This window comes from Centroberyx gerrardi, chromosome 7, assembly GCF_048128805.1.
Source record: "Centroberyx gerrardi isolate f3 chromosome 7, fCenGer3.hap1.cur.20231027, whole genome shotgun sequence".
Taxonomy (NCBI): Eukaryota; Metazoa; Chordata; class Actinopteri; order Beryciformes; family Berycidae; genus Centroberyx; species Centroberyx gerrardi.
Window position 1 is genome coordinate 12,392,431 of NC_136003.1, and position 25,754 is coordinate 12,418,184.

General features: G+C 44.2%; 1 protein-coding gene across 1 annotated transcript in view; it reads left to right on the plus strand.

Moving 5' to 3' along the window:
• The window catches only part of ntn1b (netrin 1b), a 40,180-nt gene extending 23,563 nt beyond the window's left edge, over window positions 1–16,617 (plus strand). Inside the window, exons 4-7 of the mRNA XM_071918501.2 lie at window positions 3,121–3,270; window positions 4,687–4,740; window positions 7,178–7,252; window positions 13,936–16,617. Coding sequence (XP_071774602.2) covers window positions 3,121–3,270; window positions 4,687–4,740; window positions 7,178–7,252; window positions 13,936–14,255 — 599 coding nt within the window. The 3' untranslated portion in view covers window positions 14,256–16,617. The remainder of the gene's footprint in view (window positions 1–3,120; window positions 3,271–4,686; window positions 4,741–7,177; window positions 7,253–13,935) is intronic.
• The last annotated feature ends 9,137 nt before the right edge of the window (window positions 16,618–25,754 follow it).

The window sequence follows — 25,754 nt, forward strand, 5'->3', positions numbered from 1 at the left end:
CATTTACTGGATCTATCTGCATATTTTTTTGCATGGAGTAAAAGGGAAAAAGTGCTTGAAATCTTACTTCTGCATGCTGCTGTTAAACAACATTACATATTCCAATGCCATTGTGTATTTACATCCAGATTCTTACCAGCAATAATGACAAATGAGTGACTGTGCAGATGCACATATTGTGGTCTTCAACCACATCCACTGCTGAGCTGTGATTGGTCGGTGACAGGGTCTCAAAATCCCTATCCTTCAATGCCCTTCTCCTTGGTATACCGCTGGCTATTAAGTCACAGGAACTGCAACATGATATTTCCTACTGCATGCCACAACAGACCTCCCCTCTTAATTCCCCCTGGCTCGCTCAAGTCTCATGGAACGAGAGCACAGCATCGGCAGCAACGTGACCAATAAAAACAGCCGTTTTCACAGTTAGTTTGGGGGTATTTTTACGTCAGAGTTCGAGTTCTGGGGTAGATTTAGTGCATGTGGCAACGTTGACTTTGATAGATCCTCTGCACTTCGCTAAAAAGTGACAAATGGTTCTTGTTCAGCATTGTTTCGCTGTGCTGTGCCAGCCCAAACATTTTCACAGGCCATATTTGGGGGAGTAGTCAGGTTCAGGTGGATGGAGCTAGGAGCAGGTTAGTGTTACAGAGCGACTCTCTTTTGGCTAATGATCGAGCAACATCCATAGATCTCCACAAGGTCTTTCCAAACAGCTGGATCAGTAACCCGAACACCTCCAAGCCCCGCTCCCCGTCCCTCCATCTCCCTCCGTCTCCCCGGCTTAGTGCTCTGGGATCAAACCCAAACAGCCTGATTGCTGCCTTCTCCTCAGGTGACAGAACCAGGGCTATGTGACATCAGTTAGGACCCACTATATTTATTGTTCAACTCAGCCAACCATCCCGCTCTGCTGTTGTTGGACAGGAAATACAGCGCTGCGCCAACACAGCCAGGAGGAAGTCTGCTTTCATTCTCCAATCCTTAACCCCCCCCACCCCCCCACCCCAAAACTCCCCATATCAACAAAATGTCCGCTCAACGATTTGCTTAATAGGTGGAGGCTTAGTGAAAAAATGGCTCTGCTGCACTATAGGCGGAGAACCCCTACGTCTCCGGTGGCAGCGTGGAATGCCTCATGCTTTATTTCCCAGATTAACAACTTCACCCCTCATCAAGCGCAGTGTAAACACGGCTCTTGGAGCGCCGCGGTGCACGCCCCCCCTGGCCCTAACGGTTTGTTTTATTCCCGGTCCCCTCGTACGTTTGGCAGCCTCAGCCTCTAGCTGGGCCCGGGGAGCCCGAAGAGACGAAGCTGGTACATGGTCCGCTGCACCGCGCTCTCCCCCCCCGAAACCTCTCAGCAACTCCTCAGCTCCACAGGCCCTCAACGCACACTGAAATTAATTAATGTTTCCAGTTTGCGCCCCATGTTAGAAGAGTGAGGCTGTAATTTTAGGTTAGGGGGGAAATTGTTACATGAAATTGTGGTGGTGGTAAGTGTTTGCTAAAAATCATTTGTTATTCAGAAAAGACATTTGATAACCTTATTAACCTTATTAATTCTATTGAATTTAAAAGTAGCAGAGCAAAACAAACAGCCCCTTTACGGTTTCAGACCACCAAACTATTCTGCAAAAATAGCAAAACAAATGCTGAATGTACTTCACAGGGAGGGACAGAAAGTGACTTAATGTTGTTGGATTTTGTTTTGAATTTTATAGTTATGGTACCACCCTATATTAGAGAGTCATTTGCAAAGGCTTTAGAAGATGCCCACGGAATAAAAACATGAGAAAACATGGAGTCAGTTTTATTTTATAGACTTTTGTTTTAATTAATGCTGGTAGATAAACACTGACATGTATTGCATGCCTACTGTGTGCCATACCGGCCCAAACAAAATCCTGTTTGGGAGAGACGGTTAAATTGAAAACATCACCCTATGATGTCAATGTTTATGTTTTTATCTTGAGCTGCATTATTCAATGATCATTTTATTGTACTTATGGTTTCCATTAAAATGTCCTCCCTTGTTTTTAATGTAAAGAATCTCTGAGTAAGAAAGAGGCTGAATCCCTGATCATTTCACCATTTGAATTTAACAAATACAACAAATGTTCTTATGATGCAAATCAAGTAAAACTTTTTGTTTTTTTCATTTTATTTAATAAGCAACTCCTTATATTCATGAAGCTCCTTGAATTCCCACTAAAAGCAACTCCAACCTCTATTGGACCACTTCAAGCAATTTTCAAATTACTCTGCTGGTACATATAACACATGCAGGCCTAATAGGGAGGCTGGGCTTCCACTTCAAACACTGGCTTTATGGTAAACGTTTGGCAGAGCACACACACAGAACGAAATTCTCACATTTAACGTGCGATCCTCCCAACTAACAGCTTAAACAGACTTTGAAGTGCGTTCCACTCGTCCATTAATGGGAAACATTATTCAGGCAGTATTTGCAAGGAACTCTTTGCCAGAAAGCTTTACATTGGAAACTCAATCTGAAGAGCACACAGTCTGTCTACACCGGATCACAACAGTACAGAGAACACAAAGCCTGCTCTCAAGAGCTCAAAGACACATGCACATGCAAGCACGCGCGTGCACACACACACACACACACACACCACCTCACATCCCCACATCCAGCTTTGCGTTCAAAACATGCACACAATAGACAGATGCTGTGCGGTGAGAGTGAAATTTTATATTTAATCAAGTTATTTACTCTTATTCATGCCTTCCAGAGCAGACCTAATGAAGAATCCTATGGTCATTATGGGTGGAGGGAAGCAGTGTAATTTGTTTGAGGTTTTACGCTGGTGCAAGGCCCAGTTCCCCATCTGTGATGGTCTGGAAGGAAAGCACAGTCTCTTAATGTGAATGATTTCTCACTAGGCTTTGGTGCTTAGATTACTTTTTTATTGTATGGAATAAGTAGAGTCAGCAGCAGACATGCCAGAGAAATCGTAATTTGAAAGTCGAGATTTGTTTTGTAACGGTGCTGGTCTTGTAAACCATTCGTGTTTTCATATTTCAAATCACAAGTTGTTTACTCGATGCCGATTTATGTTGATTTTCTTTTCCTTTTTTCCCTTTTCTCCATAGCATGCGATTGCCATCCGGTTGGCGCAGCGGGGAAGACCTGTAACCAGACCACAGGCCAGTGTCCCTGCAAGGACGGAGTGACGGGAATCACCTGCAACCGCTGTGCCAAGGGCTACCAGCAGAGCCGCTCTCCCATCGCCCCCTGCATAAGTACGGCCTGCTTCTATTGCCTCTGCACACAGTGGCTGGATCCAAAGAATACTAAACCATGCCAACGCATATTAACTGCATAAATATGAGCTGTTTTTATGGCATCAACGCTGATGGTGAAATTCGGCTACGGCTGAATGATAAAAAGTTATTCGTAAAAACACTTTGATATAAACCAAAGCCCATCAACAGAGTTCACCATGTTATCTACACACAGTTGCATGTACTCAGACCACACACTTACACCAGCTTGTCAAGTCTTATTAGTTCAGCCAAAACCTACAGTCCAACCTTAGATACCCAGGCTCCATCAGCAGTGGTGAATTGTGATAAGCACCTCAGGAAAAGACCTGAAAAGGACAGAACATGCTTGTTATGCATGAATTCATGGCTCACACTCATCCCATGTTATTTTTATACCCCTGTTCCATTATTTTGGATAGATATTTGGCTGTTTAAACCAGAGCTTGGATAAACAGACCATTACAGCTCGCCTAACATGGCCTTGTGTGTCGTCAACACCGTTAACGGCCCATCTCCCAATAAATCCCCAGCACAAGTCCAGGGGAATGATGGCTGATATGTTTATTGGCTATATCTGCTGCCTGCAGATTCCAGCCCCTTGGCAATAAACGTCAGCACCACACAGAAACAGAGATGGCTAGCTAGTAGCCGCTTTTGCTAGCACCATCAAACAGCTGGCTGGTATGACCAGATAAGATAACAATGCCATTTACAATTGTCCAATATGTTACTGTATTTCACTGGGGTTGACATTTCTGATAAAGTTGTATGTGGAAATTGGACAAGGCCTCTGTGGCCCAAGAATCACAATGATATGCTTGGCCAGGATCCACAGCGATAATTTAAACCTGCGAACCTGCTGGAATAGGATTTCTTTAATTTTGTTGGGAAAGTAACAAATGCAGTGTAAAAGTTGGAGGAAATGGGGTTCTTGAAGTTTGAGTAGAATATATTTGGTTTCTCGTATATTTTTGAGATAATGCGTTTTAGTTTTAATAGCATGATATTAAATTTTTGTGATATCTAACTCCCTGCCAGCTCTGATTTTAACAAGGCGGGCGGCCCTGGCTCTCTGCACCTACAACATACCACAAACAGGAGGGAGCAGAACATTAATAGGAAACTCACTTTCTCACTACACATTTTTCAGTACACGTCTGTGTGTCAAAATCAGCTGTCATTAACAAGACATCCCATTAAAAGCATCCCTAAGTGCATTTCACAGATGCTCTGAGGTTTAGTTATGCCCATAGGAGAATAGCCAGGAAATTGAGCTCCACATATTTCCTCATAGATGTAACCCATCACATCCCAAAAAGTCCAAGTTTTTTCTCTGTACATTGCAGTATGATGACAATGTGAAATATATATCGTTTCCTCTCCCTGTCACAGAGATTCCAGTTGCATCTCCTACAGCAACATACACCAGCTCCGAGGAACCCTCCGGTGAGTAACACAGCAGATACTTTATTGTTTTCCTGTTTGACATACAACAGATTTTGCAACAATAAAACAACTAAAACATCACCTGGTTTGAAGTGAGATACTTTATGGGCACTTGTTTTTTTTTTATCTCACCTGCACAAAGTAGTAGCATCACTTATTTTTGTGTATTTCATTATGGTATTTTATCACCATATTTTTGTAATCACTTCTTGTTTATCATGGTGCAACTAAACTAAAATTCATATATACCATAGACTACTGTACCTTCACGCATGTAACCGTGTATTTGTAGAACATGCATGTTTTTTCCATCCATCCTCCAGAGCAACATTCACAGTTTCATTGACCTAAACGCGCGTCACTGAGCGTAGCAGCTGATGTAAACTCCAGATATTTTGTCAGTGCTCCCTTTGGCCTCCTTGCCTGTATTCCCAGCCTGCCCAGCAGCCTCCCAAGGGTATCAGCCCTAATCTGATTACATGCTTAATTTGCACCAGTTTGTATTTCAATCAAGGCTGGCTGCGCTGGGAGTGAAGCCCTGTCCTTGCTCACTTATTCACACCCTATTGTTCATGTGCACTGACAAGAGCCTCCATGTTGGACAGCCAATTGTAGACAACATGCCACAGTAATATTTACCAATAGTTTTCATATAGTTTCTGTCTTTGAAGGCTACTTGGGATGGCTGCTCTGCTTTGTACTTGACCATGAGCAAAGAATTGGTCTCTAAACCTGTTGCCTCAGCTGATCTGTTTAGGGTTCAGTTTGTGTTTTCATCATGACAGGTTAGGTAAAACATAAGCAATGTCACTTTTGATCACTGATCAGTGTCATCTGTAACTGACAAAGTGGCGCCACTGACTTCATGGAGCTCTATTGTGAGCCCCATTTCCTACTATAGTGACTGCCTAGGCTATGTGGTGTTTGGATTCCTGTCAGAAACCCCACACAGACACCACCCTCCAAATTAGGAGCGGTGTGGTCCCCAGGGACCCTGCAGAATGAAGGTGGCACTGCTGGAGAGGCCACACAAAGGGGACGTTTGTCCTCGCAGCAGGAGATTGGACCTTAATGAGAGCTGTGGGTGTAACGGCCCAGTGCGGGGATTGTGCCGCGGGGCTAATGGGCAACGCCAGCTATCAAAGGGAGGTATGATGAAGGCCCCCAGGGGCCAGTGGGAGACAAAGAGGGCCCCCGCCCTCGCCACTTCATTTACATGGAAATTAGGCGTGGTCGATATGGACTCGTCAAATTCATTTACTTTAGGATTTCCCCTTTTTTATTTCTCCCGCCACCCCGAAAGCTGCCAGGCATTTCACTAGAAATGTTTTCTCCACATACATGCACTCGCTCCTCATCCCCCGCCACCGTCCCAAACCGCCTTTTTTTTTGAGGGGGAGGAGAGGGGTGTTTTTTTCTTACTCCATCATTACCCAGGCAACCTCATTCACACAGAGTATAATGGGAAAGAAAGGGGAAGACTGGACAGAGGGCTGGAAGAAATAATGAAGTTTGTCCATATTCAGGCAAGCTGAAAGGTCCCCTCTCTCTCAACTGCCCCCTCCTTTCTCTTCAGACTGCCCAACCCAGCTTTCCCACCCCCCAGAAAAGAGCACAAGGCTTATTGCTCTGGGAGAGGGGGGGCGACACTAGGAGATGATCTGGTTCCAATTTGTGTCAGTCAGTGGAAAGTGGAGGGAACAAATGATTTCAATTTTCAGTTTGGCCTCTGGTCCCACCACCAGCTCCCTCATTACAAAAGGTGCCTGGCACCCTGACAACACGACAGCAGCGGCCATCGATAAAGCCCTTTGGCACGTCCGCCATCCCAGGTCAACATACACTGGTGTCAAAGGGATGCCGCAAGACCCCAAAGCTATTAATCATAAGTCTGTGAGCTTTTTCTGGTCGCTGCAGCAGACTCTTCTCAGGGACCACAGAATGTTTAGCCTCGACCAACGCTGGACGATTCACTTTCTTGCCTCATGTGGGTTAGATGCTGCTTAGGGGCCCTGCTAATTTTTGGTAGGCCACTAGCTAATTTCCCCCTGTGACCTTCTTTTGTGCTGGAGTGACCCCTCCAGCCCTCGGAGCCGACACAATGCATGCCAGGACATTGACGAGGGAGCGGACTGGAGTGGAGAAGTTGGGAGGGAATAGAGTGGGAGTGTGTTGACAGACACAGGAGGATCTGTGTAAGCCTTAATCTGTTTCACAGTGGCACTTTGACGAGGAAGGGACTCTTCAAGACCGTGGGGGCACCGAGAGCGTGACACAAGGGACCACATGTAAAGCCTGATCCAGCAAGAGTCTGGCCCGATGATACTGACACACATTTTTTGGTGCTGGGAACTATTAGCTATCATGTTTGAAATCTAACTTTAAATTATTCTGTTACTCTCTCTCTTTCTCTTCCTCTCTCTCCTCACTTCCTCAGATTGTGATTCTCACTGCAAAGCATCCAAGGGAAAGATGAAGATCACCATGAAGAAGTACTGCAAGAAAGACTACGGTGAGTGAGTCCACTGTGCAGGAATGTTTGCTGCCAGACGTCGGCCAGCAGTCGAGAGGTCAGATGTCTCTATTAATCGGATCCCGGGGCCAATCCACACCCTGGTGCCGCTCTCTGTGCTTCTGGGCCGCTGCGGTGATGGCTCACTCACACTCGCAGGATTAAAGCTGCAGCCTCAAAGGCAAACCACTGTCTTAACTGAGCCCAGGGGGCACCACTCATGGACAGTCCAGTCAGTGACTACGTTTACATGGACTGCAATAATCCGACTATTGACCTTATTCTAAATAAGACAATATTTAGATTAAGGTGTTTACATGAGTTGCTTATAGAATATTCCATTCATATTCCCGTTTACATGCTACAGAGCATAGTCCGATTAATGACTGAAGACGCACGCCCACATTACGTCCCTACGTCCTACGTCCGAGTTTCCCTCCGGAATTTAACCTGAAACCCTTTCTGTCATGTTGCTACCGTGGTCGGGACAAAATGTTGGGACTTCTTGTTACCGGTGGCAGTCATCTTTTCTTCTGTAAACAAGTTGCGCAACACTCGCTGGAAGCTAGAGCATGCGTCGTCAAGCAGTTGGGTTGCCGTACGTGTCGCAAAATGCTGCGAAAACTCCGATAGGACGTCATAGTGCGATTAAGGTGTATACATGTCTACAATGCACTTCAATAATGCGACTAAGATCGGAATACTCCACGTCTTAATTCGACTATTGCTTACTCCGACTATGACCTTATTTGGGTTAAGGTAATCAGAAAATGCTGTTTACATGGCAGTGTCTTATTCAGAGTATTGTCTTAATCGGGTTAATATCGGAATATTGCAGTCCATGTAAACATGCTCAGTGTCAGACTTAGAAATACTGCTAGATCCTGGCAACTCAGACAAATGGAATCCAAACAAAGTGATATATTTTCTGAATGTCAAATCTAGTAAGTGTGATACTGAACCTGGGCCAGTAGAGTCAGAACCACACCTTCACAGATGTTGAAGTCTACCTTTTGTGCCATTCCAAGTAAAGCATGTGCCTTTCCTGTAAGTGCATTGGTTATCCAGTGTAACCTAACCTCCAGCACACATTCCTAAATTTACTCCCTTTAGATGTAAAATAGTCTTAGTGGCAAAGTCTTAGTAAAGCCTGGGGTCAGGCAGGAGAGAGGTTTTCTTGAGGGCGTCTCTACTGCTGGGGCTCCTCTTTTGTCACCAAGGTGATCACTGGTATCACTATCGAACAGGTGAGATCCGTCTCTCTGTTTTAGCTGATATAATCATCAGAGAAATGGCACAAGCAAGGCTCCCCATTGGATTGGAGGGCTCTGCCATAGCCTTAGCTTTGTGGGACTGTTTGGATTGTGTCTGTGTGCATATGCGTATGTAGGTGTGTACTGAATGTGTGTCTGTATTGAATGCCTGCATATGAGACTGTCTTTTGGGATCTTATAGCAGTGCTGTGGTGGTGCTTCCTCTGTCTAAAACCCTCTATATCTCCCCACACTATCCTCTTCTCCCTCCCTGCTCAATGTGAATGGAGGACCATGGTAAAAGTATGGTAGACATGCATCCCAGGATGGTGTAATGGTGTAGACTCCTGCCAGTCCATATGTACTACTTCTGTTGGCCTTGGACCGAGTCTCACCAGAACCCTGTCTCTTGTGTCTCCCACATTTCTACGTTCTAGAAAAACACCAAGAGGAATGGACTGCGCAAGTCTTTTTTAAAGAAAGAAAAAAAGGATGGTGGATAAGAACACCATGTCCAGTCAGCCTGAGGCATTTGGCAAAGCTTTCAGGCATTTTTAGAGCAAATCCCAAATTGATAAGAGAAGCCAAAACACACAGCAATCACATTATGTTGTCAATGAATCTAGAGAACAAGGGGTGCAGCTGAAATACATCTAATGTAATGTAGTGTCAGGTAGATGGGTATCATATTATAGAGTTTGAAACAACATCTCAACACTTCGGTACCAGCAGAATGCAGCAGAGTCTTGTTTTCAAAGCTGTTTCCCACAAATTCAATAGGCACGATGACTTGAAGCAAAAAGGAAATTTGATGTTTTGATGATTGATGATATTGGACCATTATCCCTCATGTTCTGAAAAAAAAAAAAAAAAAAAACGTAACACTGGAAGAGTTTCATACCTGTAACTCCCAGACAGGGATATAAGACAGGCAAGGGATTGTATAGTATCTATATGGCTTACACACATACATTACCATCAGAGATCTACGTTTTCATTGCACTATCCCACTGTGTAGCTCTACACAGTTTACCCACATGGCAAATGATCCCCTCCCCTCTTTGGATTTTCCACACCATTAATCACAGCGGTATAATGGTAGATCTGTTATCGGTGGATCCACGTCTGTAAACCACAGAACAAATCTCCGCAGCCACAGAGAAAAAAACCACAACTTTTCAGGCAGATCCAGTACTACATAATACTGTCATCTCAGCCAAGTCTCCACAAATATCCTTTAAAAACACAGTAAGACTGTTATTAAACTCCTGGCTGGAGACACAATCTCCATTTCTCTTTGTTAGAAGTATGCCTGGTATTATTCATTGCTGTATCATTAGCCGCTTTTACCCACATTTTCTCCCTATTGTTGACCAGCATATCGATCATCCAGATTTTGATGGACAGTTTATGTAAATTTGTGTATCCATCAGCTATAGTAACGGTTTATCACCATTAGTTCGGATGGAATCCATCCAGTTCCCCCGATGTTGTTCCCTTTCTGAATTGTCTCTCATTCAAAATCACCATCAATGAAAGTTCATCAGTCAGTCAGACATACCGCTTTGAATACTTTAAACAACATCCAACTGAAAATTGGCCAAATGTATTTTTTCCCCCTTACTGTTGTGTAGACAATAATTCAGGCCATTTGTTTTAGTTCACTAGGAAGCCAACATACAGCCATTATTCATATTTCCACATTGATTTAAATCTTAATCATCACAGATGAGACAGGCCCTGCATCTATAAATCAGTCAGACTAACTCAAGCAAAGCAGGCGGTCCCTATTGGTTTTCTCTGAAGTTCCCCAAACAAGTCTGGAAGCAGATGATTCTGCCTTAACCACGCTGAGGCTGTATGGCAGACATCATTGCTTAGCATGCATTCTCTTTGCCTCAGTCTAATTCATTTCTCAGGCCTGTCGCTTTGCCTTTGTGGGGCTTCAGAGTCTCTCTGTTCTTGGGGGCCACAACCCCCATGTGTGAGTGGTGCTGCGGGCCCCCGGGGGTCACGGGAAGGGGCCCTCTGTTTAAACACAGTTGTGCACTCTGCCGGCGCGAAGCATTCCACAGGGCACAAACAGGTGGTAAATTAGGCAGACGGTGACGGATTGCCACCCCGGAGAGAAAGAAATATGTTGTGTTTATTCATTTTTTGTTTTTCATCACTGCCGTAGCTACGGAGACGACGGACACAAAGGGATTATATTCTCCCCTGACGCCCTCCTCTGCACACACGTACCCTCCCTCCGCCTGCCACCGGGAGGACAATGAATCAAAGCGCCGCGTGTTTACCGATGCTCCGGGATAGCGCTCAAAGGCGAGGCCTCCCAGCCTGGTTGCCCCGGCCTCCCCAGCCACCCCTCTGCGCTCACCCAAGGGTAACGGGGTCCCTGATCATTCACTCAGCTGATAACCAGAAGGGACGGGGGCCTCAGTGCCTTAATTAAGCGAGCGCTAATTTCATTAGCCCTCGCTTGTGGGTGGTGTGCGGGTCAAGCCGCAGCACACTGCCCAAAGAAGATAAACCCAGTGGGAAGTTTGGCCGTGCAGGAGGCTTAGCTGGCAGCTGCGGTGGAATTGCAGGACCTTCGTGCACCCGACTTCTTGCCTATCTCTCCCTCTCACTTTTGTGAGAGGGAGAGATAGGCCTTTTCTCCCTCACTCCTTTTCTCCCTCACTCATTCTTCCTCTCTCTTTCTCTTCGCTCTCTGTCTTGCTGTCTTGTCCCTCGCCGTCACCCTTGCCAGACAGTGTCAGCAGTGTTGACGCACTATTTTATCACAGCAAAATAACAGATAGCTTGACCCCCTGTTCCCCTTCTTTCAAGTATCACAATTTAGTTCTGGTATCTATTTAGCTCCAACGAAGTGGCAGAAGTGTGCGTGTGAGTGTGTGTGAGCTTTTGTGTGTTTAAACACGGTGCATCAGAGAGACAGAGAGAGCATACTTGAGAGTGAGAGCGAGAAAGAGAGAGAGAGACAGACCCTGACAGAGAGACTGTGCCTGGATGCTGTAATCGAGTCTGGTCCATTGAGTTCAGCGCGGCAGCTCGTTAGCCGGTCACTGAGAGCGACCCGGAGAGAAGAGGGCTATCTCCGCTGGATTCTCACGCTGCGCACTTGGATGGGGCTCTGGGAGCAGAACCCGGATAGCTCATGAGGTCGGAACACATCCCGATTCTCCTGGAAGCTTCTCTGTGGCTGGGAAGACAAATAGTGGCCCCTCCTTCCCCCACACACACCCTTTATGTGTCTGGATGAAGGAGAGGGCTGCAGCCCAGAGACACATTGTTAATGAATGGCAGGACTGTGAGAGCTCGCTCTACTCAGCCCAACAGGCCTCCTTTCTTCTGAAAATTGTGTGCAATTTGCTCACACCAGGCTCCCGCACACACACTCTCACCCCCCACTCCTCCGGTTCTCTTAGAACATTCTCGGCAGTAATAGGGGACGATTGATGAACAACGCAATAGAGAACGATTGCGTTCAGCCAGAAAGGCAAGGAAAAGGCTGACTTCCTGTGCCATTTTCAAATGAGGATCAAAGCCATTCTCTCTTTCATAAACATTACTCAGCTGATCATAAGTCACAGGTTGTGTGGGAATACTGTGTGGATGCATGTGTGTACGTGTGTGAGCAGACCAGGGTACACATTTTTTTCAGAAGGCAGTTTTTTTTTTTATTAGTATTGTGTTCCTTTCCAGGGGCAATTTTATTGAACTGAGAAATAGTGTTATACATTTGCATTGCATGTTGGCAAATAAACATTGAATTTGCACCACCTCAATCTGTTTTAGTTTTAAATCATAATATACTGTCACAACAAGAGCAACAATCCGATTTTCTACTGCTTGAGGCTGTGTGCTGGGTTGGTTTCTGTTCAAATGTGGCTCTATTTTTCTCGCCCATAACGCACTGAAAGAATCCCCCTGTAATAGGCTCCCACGAATCACCTACGGTGGCCCAGTAGGGACAGTGAATAATTTGAAAGTCAAGGAAAAAATCTGGGTGAAATACAAAAAAGGTAGTCCTAATAATCATTTTTAATTTCATGGGTATTTTATGAACTTTCAAGGGTATTTTTGCCCCGAGCCCTGGTTAACTTCTGACCCTGGTGTACACATGCATGTACTAGGTCCAGACCAGAAGTCTTCACAAGTATAATACATTTACCACAGTTCTACAACAAAAACAACAACAACAATTAGTTTAGACTTAAGCATTAATTGGTTATGGCTATGGGGGCTAAGGGGTTATGGAAAAAAAGAAAGCCCTCAAAATTACAGCAGTAGCATCGTGTGTGTGTGTGTGTGTGTGTGTGAGACATGTTGCATGTGTAATAGTGCATGCTTGAGTGCGTCTTGAGTGTTTCACACCATCCAATCAATCTCTTTTCTCCAGATTGGGTCAATTCACACAATTGTGAGCGAACACCCCCCCGCACTCACACACACACACACACACACATACACACACTTTAGCAGTAATAGCACATTCCTAGCTAAACCACTTCACCTCAAGCACAGATTAGCTCCTACTCTGTTGAGCTGTTTGCCCCTTGTTGCAATCAGAGTGATGAAGTAATGGCTGCTTCGTCTGACAGAGAAAACCACGCAGGGGAGCTTCTGCGAACGGAGCTTTCCTCATTTCCTGGTATTGAAATATCTGCTGGAAATAGTGTTCCAATAGTTACCAGGTTCAGCTTGACTTAGCCTGAGGTTCTCAGTGTTCAGATGTTCAGACTCCAGCTTAACACCTGATAGACCAATTGGAGTGGATTGGTTTCAGAAGTTTTATCGTTAACAGATGTGGTATTTTTCCTATAAAATGAATTTCACTTTTGGCCTTTTTTTAATGAAATGGAACCCAATACCCCAGAACCCAGTACCCCGCCTCTTCCTCAGCCCCAGCCTTGCCAGTTGAAGGAAAGGCGTTTCTAGGGATACAGTCTAGCAGTCAAACACTGCTGCCCATCACAGGGAAGTGTGCATTCAAATGTACTCCGTGGGCAACCATTGTCTCTGCACTGGGAGCACTATGGCAACTGTTGCTGTAATACGGAGCATGCTCAGCAGCACAACAAGGAGAGGTCAAAGGTCGGGGATGAGGGGAGGGACCGGTGACAGAAGTTGACACAGAGCAAAGTCAGCAATTTCTGGATCATGTTTAAACACAGCAGCGCTTATTGGACCTCTTGTGAAATCAGACTTCTACCGCTGCTGCTCCAAGTTCCTTCAGGCACACGCCCAGGCCTCTGGACAACAGAATAGAGTTGGAAGCCGACGGGTGTTATGGTTTACCACCTCACCTTGTGATATGAATCGCTCGTTCATACATTTGTATTAACTTTTAACACAATCTCTCACTTGACAGAGATAATACTTTGACATTCTCTAACACCTGCTTTTTCTCTTCCCCTCCCTCAGCTGTCCAAGCGCACGTCCTAAAGGGAGACAAGGCGGGGGAGTGGTGGAAGTTCACCGTCAACATAATCTCCGTCTACAAGCAAGGTGAGCACCGCATTCGCCGCGGGGACCAGCTGCTGTGGGTGCGCGCCAAGGACGTGGCCTGCAAATGCCCCAAGATCAAGCCGGGGAGGAAGTACCTGCTGCTGGGCACGGACGACGACTCTCCCGGGCAGAGCGGCGTGGTGGCGGACAAGGGAAGCCTGCTCATCCCCTGGAAGGACCTGTGGGGCCGCAGGCTGAGGAAGTTCCAACAGCGCGACAAGAGGGGGAAGTGCTAAGAAGAGCTGGAGAGGAGAGAGCGATGGAGGCGAGGCGCGGAGGCAGAATAACGTCTCCGAGCCTGAGAAACGCAAGTGGAGAAGAGAATAAAAAAAAGTAAATAACAAACTGGAAGGATAAAAGATGGAGAGACACAGGTGAAAAGTAGGGGAGATAGGGGGTAAATGACTGTGTGCTGCTGCTCTGAGTTGGAGCGAAAAGAGATTAGTGTTTTTTTTAGGAACTTTCGTGAAGGAGCTCATTCTACAGTCGTTCTGTTTCTGTTTGTCTTTCAAGGTTTGTTTTGTTGTGGAATTGCAGAGTTTGCACCTATTGTTACAGATACGTCACATCCTGACTATTCTACCCATGATGCAGTTGTTGTTCAAAGTCCCCTGTTCATTTGTTTCAAAACGCAATCCATCTACTGTATCACCTTTTTGTGTTTTCGGAGGCTCTTTGTCTACTGTGTTGTGTGAAGTGTTTTCTAGTAAGCCGAAGAGACATAGCGTGGCATTAAGGGATTTCACTCATCCCTCTGACTTGCCAAGCTTTGTCACGATAAACTTACGATAAACAGCTGAAAGTGATACTCCTTAAATTGGTCATTAAAACCAGGTTTTTCTGTGGTTCCAGACTATTAAGAGCAAGTGAGCATGAAAGAGAACACACAGGAGGTGCCATTTTACCTGAGAGCTACTTGCTCACATATGAGTGTTACCTCAGTGATACAACTCATGTCATGGGAACAGACATCAAAATGCCATAATGATACTCTCCTCATTCTGTATAATGAATAGTATCATGTTGTTCATTGCAAGCAAGTCTTTGCTCTGTGCTTATTGATAGATAAACAGTATGTTGTGGTTGTGACCTCTGCAATGTAAAGTAACCATACGTGCATACATAGACATTATTTTAAATAGATGATGCCTTAGCATCAGCTAGATGTAGAGTAGACATGTCAACCATGCACTTATTTTTTAATAGTCAGAAGTATTCAGAACATATGAGATATGTTCACATTTTTAAAGTGGCACCAAAACCACTGCCATACTGTATGATGCAAACAAACTCTATACTGAAAACCCTATTCACCATATTCTTTGTTTTGACTGATGCATTTGGTTGACATTAACAACGCTGTTCAAATTTGTCACAACTACAGATGGCTCAGAATTTAGTGTTTCCTCTAATAAAGGACTAAATGTTATTTGAAACATTTAGAGACTGGTTTGCAAATGAGCGAAGTGATGAAGTGAAAGTATTGCTTCATCTACAATGTGGAAGTGATGAACCATCGCTTGCTTCATTAAAAAGGAATGTTGAACGGCAAGACCTATCAAGCAATCCTCATACCACTGACATGATAATGCATGCTCACTATTTAGCTGACTAAAAGCTAACTATGATTGTGAATTATGTACACAATGAATTTGTATACAGTACTCAACGTTGTGGGAAAAGTAACCTGTGGAGTGATAAAATATCACAGACATTTATCTTACAGTGCGATCAGCACATTGTGTCAAATATTTTTCACCTCAAAGCAACTTTTTGAGGACGGGATTCCATTATCAAGACGCTACTTGGTACTCGACACAAAGGGATGACCGACATGTTATATAGCTGTATAGTATTACTATTTTTTTTTCTTTTGTGAAACATTAACTAGATCTATCTCCATGTGAAATTAACCAGAGTTTTAAATACTATAGGCTTAATAAATGGAATGATAAATACATGAATGTGAGACAAATTTCTCATGTTTACCTTAGTATTATGCACACAGAGGATCACACTCCAGCAGAGAAAGAGAGATCTACACACATGCACACAAGTATACATACACACACATGCACATATGTTTACACATAACTCTCTCTCCCTCTCTCTCTCTCTCTCTCACACACACACACACACATGGGTACAACTCAGTGCTTCATATGTATTTGCCAACTCATCTGGATTGACACATCCAGCTCTCCTATACATTTAGACTTGTTCTGCAGGCATTTGGAGAAAGGTACTCACTACCAGACTTCTGCTCCGTAAATATATCTTAATAATTATCTGCTTCTGTTTATACTTTGGCTTGTAAATGTTGTTTAGCTGTGTCCATTGCAAATGGTTGTGTAATGTCTTGTAATGCATACTAATATATTATGTTTATCACAAATGAATATATTTAATGACACATGAAGCAATGTGGCTTTTGTGGTTTTTATTTTTTGGTCTGTTTCTGTTTTTGTTTTTTACTTTGGTTACTCTTTGCATTGAATTGTAGATGGCTGTAATGAAAAGTATTGATAAGTCTGTAGCTATTGAACAGCCTGCTAGAGTTGGAAATTAATTCATCTGAAATAAAGCTCTGTAAAAGAACTTGTGGATGATCCCCCTGACATTACATTTTGAGTTATTTTTCTTTTCCTGTAATCAAAAAGCTTCCACCAATTACGTTTGCTTGATTGTACTCCACATATTGCAGCTATGCCTCATATTCCCACAATTTTCTATCATTACAGCTCTTTAGACAAATTATATTATTCAGCAACAGCTGACTGAAATAAAGTAATCTTGGTCCCTTTAGCCTGCAATGTGTTCAAACAACTTACATCATCACATTATGAGGTATCTGAGCGGGGAAAGGATAACACTCTTCCCTCCCTCAACTACTACTGTCACATTTCCCTTGGGCAAGGCACTTCACCCTCATTTGCTCCAGTGGAGCTGTTCAGCAGCCAAAACTAGAAGACTTGTACTTTGTAGCAACCAAGTGCGAATGTGTGTAACTGTATCAATGTGAAACAAGGCATCGCTGGAAAAGAGTATACATGCTCAGTAAACCTTCCCTGCATAAATATTGTTTAAAAAAGGTAGCATCAAGTACAAAAACAAGCCAAATGACTTTTTCATAACACTCCAAATATGTGGACTGTATAGAGAAAAGGCTCGGTGTGCCAGGAAAATGAGAGGCAAAGAGTTAAGCATTACAAGTAAATTAATTATAACATTTATTACTGCCCAAGAGCCTCAACCACGTCCTGCAACACAGAGCAATTAGCTCAGCTAGTTGCTCATCATTTGTTTTGGATCCCTCGCCTCCATAAACTTCACAAACAATAAGGACTGGCTATAAGGTTGCTATAATGCAGGCATATTACTAAAGGAGTGATATCATCAACCTTTTAAATCCAAGCCGCAGATGTTATTGTTGTAGCTGGGAGGTTTTGGCACCGGTGGACACCCTTAACTTATCCTTATGGGAACTACACACAAAAACGCAACATTCTGTACTTGTTCCAACCTCGAGTCCCCTGCCTTGTGCTTGTGGACAGAGTGCTGGTATACTGTTCCTGCGGTGCCCAGTACAAAATCCTCCCAAGGGGCCAACCAATTAAACAGCACACTCCTGAAAGTTTAAGATGTGTTCTCCAGGATCACTAGTCGTAAAACCACCCTAACTAACAACCTTGCTAGATGGAGGAGAGAAACAAAGGGATGAGGTCACTGCGGATGAGTGTAGACTGCTAACACATGCATGCTCATGCCCTAAGAAAAGGCATGGTGAGTCTTGAATTTGCACAACGGAGTTCTTATGTTTTGTTGTTATAGGTATGGTTGACGTGCCCGTTCAAGTTCCCCCTCGGCTTCCCTGGCTATGAGATCACGATGTCATCCAGGTCTTGAAAAACATGAACTATTTCACTTCAGCTCATTAAGGCAGACTATCTCACAGCGCAAGATCACAAGGGGGACTGGGATCTACTGTTTCTCTCAATCCTCTATGTGAGCTGGGCAGGGATGGGAGAGTTGAAAAGAGATCTGGGTGTGTGTGAACTTCCCGCTCGGTGTGCGCCCAGATGAAGCTGGAACAACAAACAGCGCTCTGGCCAGAGCCTCGTACACGGACATTATAGGACCGTGGTTTCTGGCATCAGGAGGAGTGACCCCACATCCATACTACTACAGCCAGTGGACTGAGTGTGGGATCGGGTTTCCATCACGGCTCTGCAGCACCAAAACCCATGGAACATTCCACGTACGCGAAGCCCCAGTCACACTGCTGCCATTGTGTCCCTGTTAACGGCGGGTATACTCCTTGGAAAACAAAGCTCTCCTCTGGTCGGACGGGGCAGTGCTGATGATGCGACATGCTGAGGTTGTGCTAGGCCGGGCGGCAGGGTGGCCTTATGCCCTCCGATTGTGTGCTGTGCTAACAGCTGCCAGGAAAAGGAAACGGCGAGCGGCTGAGTGAAATGGCATAACTCCCATGGCGTTGGTCTTCTCGTTGGCTGCTTCAATGCATGAAGACAGAGTGGAAAAGACCCTGATTTCTTTGTCAGATTCAGCCCGTAAAAACATTTGGAGGGTTTGAATTTATAGCCTTTTCCTTATTGTTCCTCGCCCCCTTGTTTTTCTCTGCAAGGTAAGCAGTAGGTATTATGAGACCGCTGTGGTCGTCTGCAATGAACATCACATTAGGGATTATGAGACTTCCATGCGTTCAGCCGACACGTTTTATAATTCTGTGGAGACAGTAACACTTCAAGGTCCTTAGGCCCAAGAGGCCCAAATCAATAAACTAACTTGGAAAGAAAATGTTAGGAAGGACGATTCTACAAACTCTCTGCACTCTGCAAGTGACGGCAGTAGGTTTCTTTAATCACTAACATTCCCCGTGTCTCCAGGATGAAAATGCCATTCCGAAAATTAATTCCTTTAAAGGACATAAATACAGAATCCATGGATGCACTTAAAGCTGTTAAAAATGTGTTAAGAAAAATGACCACCATGGCGGGACAGGAAGCATTACAGGCAGCCTAATCCCATTCACAGACCCTCATCAACAGGCCCAGCAGAGCATTCAATAGGAAATGCAAAGAGACAGAGAGAAAGGGGGGCATTCAAATTATCCAATAACAATCTAATTAGTGAGTAATTACAGTGTAATGACAAATCATTCATTAACTTCAGTGTAAATGAACAATGTTTTCATGACCATCATTGCGGTTTTATTACACAGGAAAGGAGTAACCTAATTATGGAGTCCTACCCAAATGAGTTTGGGTAGACAGCTGAGAGGGCCTGTGGTACTTAAGTGGATTAGCTGGTTAGGAGGAAGGCCTGACCCAGAGAGGATCACAGAGACTGATTTGCGTTACCCAGCAGCCATGGACCTTTAGCGCCACCATTCCTAATCTGACACCAATGAAGCGCTTCTTTATTCACAAACTAGCCCTGCACCTCAGGGGAAGTGACTCTGCGCGGGACTTCATTTAACTTTTCTTCCAGAGTGGCCCCGCATTTCATTTATAGCCAGAGTAAGAGGTAGAGACAGAGAGAAGAGAAGAAGGTTTATCAGAGCCCCCCCCCCCCCCCCCCCCCCCCCCTTTCTGCTGAAAAACTATATGCAATCACGCCCTTTTGTTTTTCTGAAACCCACTTGGCCCCCTGCTCCATCTTCTTAACCCTCCGTAAAACTCGAGCTGCACCACAGATGCTGTTTTGTTTGCTCCTAAGCACCCGACTAAACAGAGAACAATATAACACTGTGTTTTCTCAGCTGACTAAATGTATTTTCAAGTCTTGTTTACTTTGGAACTTTTGAGGCCAAGATAACTTTAATCTAAACTACAACTGCAAAGCAAATTTCGCTTTCTAATCAAGCAGATGTGCATGAAGAATGCCAGAACATATTGAATGAACTATCAATACCATAAAAATAAACTTAGCAATTTGGCTTGACATGCCTTTTCAAGGAAACCATTGGACATAATGTAAGACACCATTGACAACACACTTCCCTCCTTCCCTGCTCCATGCTATTCACCTGTCACCCAACAGTTTATAGACACAACCGGTTGGTGTGCATTTTCCACTCTCCATTTTCTAGGGCCGTCTTCCATCCCTCGATGTCCACTCTTTTGCTTCCCAGCCTTCATTCACAGTGAGGCTTAAGCATGGGAGAATGGGGCTCCATGAAACAAAGCATGAAGCACCTTTGGAGATGGAGGGAGGGCTTAAAGAAGTACTTGATATCAACTCTCTGTGTGACCACAACGCACACACACATACATGAGCATGCACACACAAACACACACTCCAACAAACACACAGGAGCATGCACACACACACACACACCACTCGGATTCCAAATGTGTTACACCCTCAGCATTTGACACTAACACCCTTAGAGCCCTCCCAACCCCCACCCCTTCACTCACTCATTCACTCTCTCCCAATCTCCCTCTCTATTTCTCTCTTTCTTTCAACGCACATGGTTCAAAAGCTGTATTTCTGGCTTACTAGATTGGAGCACAAAGGCTCTTCTTATGCATCCTGGAGAAGCCCCACTAGAGAGGCCTAGATCCCATCCTGGGTAGCCGAGTGCACACAGAGAGGGTTAGTCCTCTTTTTTTCTCATTACCATTTCCATACAGGATTAAGCCACTTGGCTTTTGGATGGTGTGTACTATATTTTTCACCCATTTTTCACCCCCCACCCCTCCTTCCGCATTCTCAAGGTCCGCGTTAAATGATCGGTAAGACAATCAGCTCATAAACTAGCTCTTTTTAATGTCTATTCACGAACACTGCCGGGTCCAAAGTATGCACGAGTGGATGGATCTCATTGGCGTCTGCTCCATGAGGAGAGTCCTTCAGCTGCCTCACAGTAGCACCCTGTTCTCACCTTCCGGGCTTTAATGGGGACAAGAGGAGACCAAACAAAGTTGAGGAGAGACTAAAAACAATTTGGCACTTTATATGCTATTTAAAAATGTGACCCAATATGGAAAAACGGGCTAATCAAATTGTAGTTTTTGTTGTTGTTTTTCATAGTTTGTTGATTTTTGCAGTTTTTGTAAAGCTAGAAGATACATAATCCAAAAAAGTGCATTTTGATCAAACTTTTCTTTGACGTATACTGTGTCTGTAAAGTTAAAACGGGCCTGTGCTCATGCTAAACTATCAATGAATTGCTGTAGGTTGGCTATTTTGGTCAGCTTATTGATGTGAAAATGGATAATTATTAACATCCATTTGAAGGATGAAAAGCATGAAAACTGAACCTTCACTTTAGATGTAAAAATTTCTGTCATGACAGAAGAACTAGACAGAACAAGGAAAAGAGACAGAGAGACCTGTAGATATCTGGAATTTTCCTCCTCACTCCCTGGCTTGACCCCCCCTCCTCCCCCCTCCCTCCCCTCCGTTCCACCCTCCCTTCCTCCTCATCCGAATACATTAATATCTGAAAGTGTTGGCTCGGACGAAAAATACTCATGGACTAAACAAAGTGCAGAGTGACTTCAGGGTCTGGGATCTTCAAATAAACCCTGCCTGGGTGTCATGGGGACCAGGAAGTGGAATTAACTGCTATATTAGCTGACCTTCATCTTGTTGTTTCTCCCAACCTGCCTGGCTGGGCCCCGGCCTGGCCCGTAACCACGGTCTCCAGGCCCAACAATGCGGGCATTTCCCTCAGCAAAAACACAGGCCTTGGGGGTTTACTGAGCAAACAAGACGAGCCCTGCCAAATACTCCTCGCTCCCACATTTCACAATCACTTTTTCTGTCGCCATTTTTCCCTCTTTGCTCTTGCCCGTCCATGGAGCTCTGAGAAGCTACCAGACAGTTCTGGGTCGGCTGTGAGAGGGAAATGTAAGAAAACAGACCGCTGACCTATGTTGAGATTTAGTGTAAGGAAAACTACTCATACTGACGAGGTAGACCTATAACTCTCAGGATGTCTTGCTTTAGTGGCTGTAACATAAAAGTAAAGCTTTTTCTCACTCAAATGATGATCTCTAAAGGTTCCCCATTTATAACTTAGTGTGTAACACTTTATATTTGATTCACTGGCTAAGACATCAGGACATTTTAATCAATATCCACACTCGGACCGGGAAAAATTCCAGAACATGAGAAACCACATACAATGAAAATCTCTGAACGTAATAAATCATATTCAATGAAAATGTCTAAATATGCAGAGACTATATGACTTGAAACTGTTAAATTTCATTTCAACTAGGTGTATGTTTTAGCGGTTTGGGTCTGCTTTTACCATTAGTCAGTATGTTGTTCCTTCCTACAGAACCCTACATAAAAGCAGAGTAAAAGCAAAGTGGTCCTGAGTTGCTAATAAATCAGGCTCCTCGCTTGCCGGATTAATACAGGAAGACATCAAACAGTCAGGAAACTGTTCTGTAAAAACTGCTGGAGAACTACAGCAAAAAAATCGCTCTTTTACAGCAAGGCCGTGACTTTTCCATGGTTCCTGTAACTAAAACAGCATTGGGTAATGTATCAATTGGTCTCAGAGGAGGACAAATTTGCATCAGCAGGAACAAAATACACAAGTAGGTAATAAAATAGAAACTTTCTGAGGTTTGGAGGGTTGTAGCCCAAATCCTTCCTCACAAGGTATTAAATAGTGGATCTAGAATGTCAGCTCGATGACAAATATCAGTGCTCAGGATCAAAGAGGAAAGAAGGAAATAGCACCTCCTGTTTAGATGTCAGGCCTGATGTTGCTATATGGTGAACTGTGCGTGTGTGTGTGTGTGTGTGTGTGTGTGTGTGTGCGTGTGTGTGTGTGTGTCCACCTGCGCGTGCATGCATGTATGTGTTTCCCAGAGGGTGGCCTTCGATTCAATCTCGCACCGGCATCAAAGTGGGACGGCCATCAAAGACCCAGCATCAACACGGCATCAAACGCATCTCTTCCACAGCAATCATCCACAGGGTCACAGGGGGAGAGCTGGGGTCAGACAGCCGGCTATGAGGAAATCTATCTGCAGATACCTGGACATACAGAAGTGAGACATACTGTGTATAACACATTCACCTTCAGGAGGCTGACCTTGGGCTTTACACGGTACGATTTTGAGAATAATTATTTCAATGTATTAATTCATATCTTTAAAGAATGATCAACAAACATGGACCTCCATTCCAAAATGCTATATATCCATTCTGGAATTTTTTTTTTTTCTAAAAAACACTTACGTTCCTCACTCAATATCTTGAAAATCCAGTCTATTTAAGAAAGAAGAAGAAGAAAGAACTGAAGTTACTGACAATCGTTTAACAAGTACCATAATTTGTTTTGATTGTGTGTTATCTATCAGTATGGTGTTCACCTCAAATGGATTTAGATTTTTTTTTAAGTGTTTAAAGTCCCCATGAAATGAACTCCCATTACTTTTACCTACTGAAAAACAGTATCTTTCATGGTGACCTCATGCTGCACTAGTAGGCATAAATACAAAATTTCTAACCAATAAAACCATCAGATTTTTGAACAATCCCGCCTCTCCACACCCCTCCCATCAAATAAAATTTCCTTTCTCTCCCTGACTGATATTCCATTGGTTTAGACTTTTGAATGATCCCTCACTGCATTATGTCCCACCCCCAACATCCTGTTTCAACAGGAAAATGCATTAAATCAAGGAAGTAAAGATGTCATTTCATGGGGTCTTTAAGCATTATGTGCTCTGTGTGTTTGCTGGTTTGTTTGTTCCTGCATAACGTTTTTGCAGTGCACACTGCTCAGGGGAAATACGGTATGGGAAATGCAGCGTGCGCTCGTACACCAGGCAGTACGGTAGAAGTCAAGCAAGCATCAGCCAACTGGAGGCAGTGCATGAATTAAATGTTTTGTTCAGTGATTCAGTTCCAACAACTCTGTGCTGCCACAGCACTTTGGTGTCAACAGATGAAGTTTTTGAAGTCAATGTAGTTTCACTCACTACAACCATGCACACCCCACCCCACTCTCCATCCAGGCACCTATAAAGCACTATAGCACACTTAGGGACAGCACTGTACACACCCTGAAACATGCTGTTAGGGGGGCCTTCTGTGTCCTCTTTCAACAGCAGTATCTAAAATTCCTCCCATACCATCTATGGAAAAGGACTGAGATCCCCGCTGTGAGAGACTGACCAGAGGCAGACAGACCCTGGCATCGCAGCGGTCCCGGACAGGAAAACAGCTCAGTGCTCTTGAGTCACACCCGACGCTCATCCAATCATGTTTGAGATTCCTGAGTGATGTATGCTGTCTGTTCCCATCTGGACACAGCTCCTTTTTCCATGATGAGAGAGAGGACAGAATGTGATAAACCTGTATGGGAAATGGACGTCTTTGTCACCCAAAAGATACTGGGACACCACTGTAAAATGCTGCAACAAATAGTGTTTATGTGTGAGACTTGCACACACAGGCTGGCACAAACACAGACACACACACACACACACACACACACACACACACACACACATAGACGCACACCACAAGATAACTAGCCGTGCCTGTAAATCAACAGGTCCCAAATTTGTTTTGGTTGGGGAAACAAGCACTCCACGTTCAGAACAATTTAATTTAACAGCTAAGCCATTCTCAAGTGGTTGAGGAAAACGCTGATAAACCGAATACTTCTAATGACACGATCCCATTAATGGAGTGTGTCAGTGCATCTCATCGCATATATGTATCTGCTAATCTCACAGGCGGCGGTGTGAATCTTTCAGCACCTTAATAAGCAGCGTCTAGACATCTGTGCCATCCTGCCAATTACCCCCGTTTGATAAACCCACTCTTAGTAAATGAAAAAACAAAGCTTTTGATCATATCAGTGAGGCTTAAAAGGCAACACAACAATAAAAGTATGTACGGTAAATAAAATGGCTTGTGTTTGGATTGCAGATGTTATTCAAAACAACCAATTTAAAGTCTGAGTTTTGTTCTGAACTGCTCTGTAGTTACAAAGGGGAATTATTCATGTCCTCAACACATTTAAAATGACATTCATCAGATATCTATTTAACCATTTTCATATGGTTCTTGAAGTTATTTGAATTGTTTTGCACACAATGGCTCAGGCTTTATGACAGATTTTGTTTCCTGTCTTGTTCTAATTCTCTGACTCATTCTCACCTCATTCTTTGTTATTAAGCAACAATCATTAAAGCCTTGCTCAACTCTTCGGTCATTTGTTTTTCCCTGTGCAGAGAGCCTCAATCACAAACAGCAGCCAACCAGAGAAATCGCTGGGACTGACCCTCTCTGAGACTCCGAGGTGGCCTCCAATCGACAATCGCTCTCCAGGGTTTACTGAGGATGTGTGTGATACGTTTCTGCTTTGATCCAGGCTCAGCTCTAGGATGTTATACACAAGCTAGGAAAAGGGTGGCGTCGCATTATCTGTGTTCTCTAGACTCTGCCAGTCTTCCGGTTTGGACGAGAGGGATAGCGTGGGGATTGGTGGCGGCCACATTCCACTCCAAAATGCGACGGTTTCACATGGAGTTTTCTCACAGCATCACAACTTAAGACTGCAGCGTGTCTATCAGGATGAGATAGTCTCAAAGCAAGAAAGGTCTGAGACTTTCATTGGCCGGCCAGCCACGACATCTTGTTTTTTTTTTTTTTTGCCTCATTATTAATCTTTTATAGTGTCTCTAACTATGTGACAACATCAGTTCTTGTGGAGTTATTGAGTGTTG